Source organism: Trachymyrmex septentrionalis, unplaced genomic scaffold (assembly GCF_001594115.1).
Source record: "Trachymyrmex septentrionalis isolate Tsep2-gDNA-1 unplaced genomic scaffold, Tsep1.0 scaffold2, whole genome shotgun sequence".
In the NCBI taxonomy this organism is placed as follows: Eukaryota; Metazoa; Arthropoda; class Insecta; order Hymenoptera; family Formicidae; genus Trachymyrmex; species Trachymyrmex septentrionalis.
Genome location: NW_017305179.1, coordinates 2,507,204 through 2,510,653, shown reverse-complemented (window position 1 = coordinate 2,510,653; position 3,450 = coordinate 2,507,204). Strand labels below are relative to the sequence as shown.

Here is a 3,450-nt window from a genome sequence, read left to right as displayed (position 1 = left end):
TATATAAGTACAATTTATCCTAATTGGCAAAATTAATTAATTCCAAAATAATCGTTAAGACTTATAAATTTTCCTCGGAAAAAATTTTAAAAAAATACAAAAAAAGATGAGTCGTAAACTCAATCTCTAATATGTATTTGCGCTTCACAATCAAGATCGACTTATATATTTACTCTTTAAATCAAGAAAGTGTGGGTAGTATAGACTACCAATGAAATACAAGTTGTATACAATATTATTATTCAAGAGTCCATTGTGTCTTCTCTTTTTATCCCTTTTCTTTTCTCGGTTGCTTGATCTCTCTTATTTCATATTACTCGATAGCATCTGTTGTTTTATATATTAGTACAATGAGAGTCCTGCTATCAGTTATGTTTATTAGTATTGCATTTACAATACTTTAAATACTTTTTTAATAAATCTATAGAAAAAATACAAAATTAAAAGATGTAGTGATATCAACTTTTGAAATAAATGACAGAAAGAATAATAAAATTACTTTTATGTCTCTATTGCTCCTCTTAGACTATCAGCAAACATTTGAAACATAGTCAACCGGACACAATATCACTGCTGGATGTGACTGTGACAGGAATTTCTGAATTGCCGGCACATTTCCTCGAAGATGTCGCACTTCATGGATTAGTTGTCTCCACCGGAGAGTTGCGATACGTTCATGATAACGCATTTACAGCCCTGGCGCGACCATTACAAGCGCTAGGACTGCCCAGCAATCTCCTAGCTTCAGTTCCCACAATTGCACTATCACATCTAGTCGGTCTGGACCGATTGGATCTATCTCATAATAAATTAAAAACATTAGAAGCAGACTCATTCAAGGTATGATTAATTACGAGAAATAAAAGTATTGTGTGTGTGTGTGTGTGTGTATATATATATATATGAATTCTTTTTGTAATAAAGAGAACAATTTATGAAAAGTAATTTTGAAGAGATTGATTATAAAGAGTAATAAAATATTCTGTTTCAGGGACTGTCAAATTTGACTTATCTAGACTTGTGTGACAATCTACTGTCACAATTGTCGCCGCAGGTTTTTTTAACATTACCGGCATTACGTTCACTAAGAATGCGTGGAAATCGCCTGAGTGTTTCTGCCTTATCCGCGTTAAGAGGTTTGAAGCGCTTGGAAGAACTAGATCTTTCGAACAATTTATTGCTGGGTCCGATGGGTCCCAATTTATTGCCACAAATGCCCAAACTACATTTCCTTACAGTCTCAGAAAACAGTCTCGTCAATGTCCAGCAAGGAGCTCTCATGGGGCTCAGAAATCTTACTTATCTCAGTTTGAGTCACAACCAAGTGAGTGTATTCGTTTAGAAGTTGAGTTTATAAGTTAGAGAAATCTCGTTCAAAATAATGTAAAAAGATTAATTACTTCAAAATTATTTTATTTAAATTATTAAATATTGATTTGCAGATTGATGTGTTAGAGGATCATTCGTTTAAGTACCTATCGACTTTAACACGACTGGACCTGGCAAACAACCGTATCGTCGCCGTGTCTAGTGCTTCCTTGGCTCATTTAGAAAAATTAATGTATTTAGATTTAACGCATAATTTTTTGCGTGCGTTGACGGCCGATTTGGTGGTGCCATTGAAAAGTTTACAAGATCTACGATTGGATGACAATGACATCACAATTGTAGCTAACGATGTGCTAACATCAAAGCTGCGCCTCAAGAAGCTCTCCCTCGCCGACAATCCGTTAAATTGCGATTGTACCTTGCTGGAGTTTGCTAATTGGCTGGCAAACTCCAGTCTAACAGAAGAGGACAAGTCATCGGCAGTGTGCGCGACACCACCTGCCTTAGAAAATGGTATCCTAATGCAAGTACCGCCGGGCAGTCTACTTTGCGGCGAGCCCACACCACCCATGATGACCCGGGAACATCCGGCAGGTACACAACTAAGTCTCAAAGAATTTCACTACGATGAATCAACCGGTATCAATTTATTGTGGCATGTGGAGCAGTGCGCTGAACGTTACACTTGCGATTCGCTTATCGTCTATGAAACAATTGACGATAGCGAGATTCAAACAGAATCCAGCCCGCTACACTGTGATTCCCGGATGATGCGAGATCCCTGCATCTTACCGGTCACCATACCAGTCTCTCTACATCTACAATTGCATCACAAATATCGTTATTGTGTAGTTTTATTAATACCCAACGTTTATGACGATGTATCCCTTGGTCTAGGTTGTAGCGACGTCATCGTTTTAGAAAAGACTCAGCAGCGAATAGCGACGGAAGATCAGTACGCGAAAGAAGGGAATTCTCGTTCTCCAACGTCTACGCAAATATCTCTTGATTCCTATTCACGGATCACTGGTGTTCATGTAAATGTATCTGATGATAAAAGCTATTTGCACATCGATGTAATTCTTTCGAAAACAAAAGACACGATTATTGATTCATCATCAACTTGCCAATTATCAATCTTCATATTCAACGAGATCTCCGTAGTACATCGACAGAGACTCAATTGTAGCTCCGCATCCGTCATCGATGTGGATGTGTCATTGCCGGGTTATTACAGGGTATGCGCCAGTTTGGATGAACTCACCAATATTATTGTGATGTCTGGTAATTTGGTAGACGATCGCGAGAGGTTCCGTTGCGTTGAATTAATCGAGCAGAGTTACAGCAGGCGAAACGTTGAGATATTCATTATTATGGCCGTGATCGCTGCTACCGGTGTTCTCCTTGTTCTCCTTGCCATACTCAGCAGAAATCTTGTAAGGCGTCTGCGACATCCAAGGATACAAGCTCAATGCTTTTTGCCGGCCCAGGAATTTGAAATTACTCACAAAGCTCATTATATTAAACTCTTAGCGACAACGAAAGTTTAACAAGAAAGGTATTGATGACGAATTCAACATTGTTTTTTAGAATTCAAGATTCCAAATTTAAGAATTCAAAAATGGAGATATAGAAGCAAAACTGGCACATTTTCTCATTCTCTCTGACGAAATATTAAATTAAGTGTGTAATTTTATTCTACACTTTTCAAACTGCATTATTTCTATAAACAAGAACATGTAGCAAAAACTAATTTTAGCGTACTTAGTCTTATTTAAATGGTTATTTTTAATTTTAATTAAACATGTGTGTTAAAGTTACTTTTCTAAATTCTGAAACGAGAAGGAAGATATAATTTATTCACGTTCTGTACATAACCGAGATGTTTTTTTGTTAAAAATCTTGCAAAATGGACAATGTAAGTTTTGCTTTTATGTGTCTCGAATTTATTTTCGAAAATTGATCTAAATAAATACATATAATACACAGTAGACTATACATAATAAGTCAATATATATGGGAATATTATAAAATGTAATATGATTGAAAATTATTTGGTATTTAAATACTTTAAATAATTAATTTTTACAAAATTTTTATGTCTCAATATATATATATATA

At 35.8% G+C, this 3,450-nt stretch overlaps 1 protein-coding gene across 1 annotated transcript in view; it reads left to right on the top strand.

Moving 5' to 3' along the window:
• The window catches only part of LOC108747481, a 9,205-nt gene extending 6,115 nt beyond the window's left edge, over positions 1-3,090 (top strand). Inside the window, exons 3-5 of the mRNA XM_018484986.1 lie at positions 526-840; positions 992-1,324; positions 1,443-3,090. Of these exons, the coding sequence (XP_018340488.1) occupies positions 526-840; positions 992-1,324; positions 1,443-2,879 (2,085 nt within the window). The 3' untranslated portion in view covers positions 2,880-3,090. The remainder of the gene's footprint in view (positions 1-525; positions 841-991; positions 1,325-1,442) is intronic.
• The last annotated feature ends 360 nt before the right edge of the window (positions 3,091-3,450 follow it).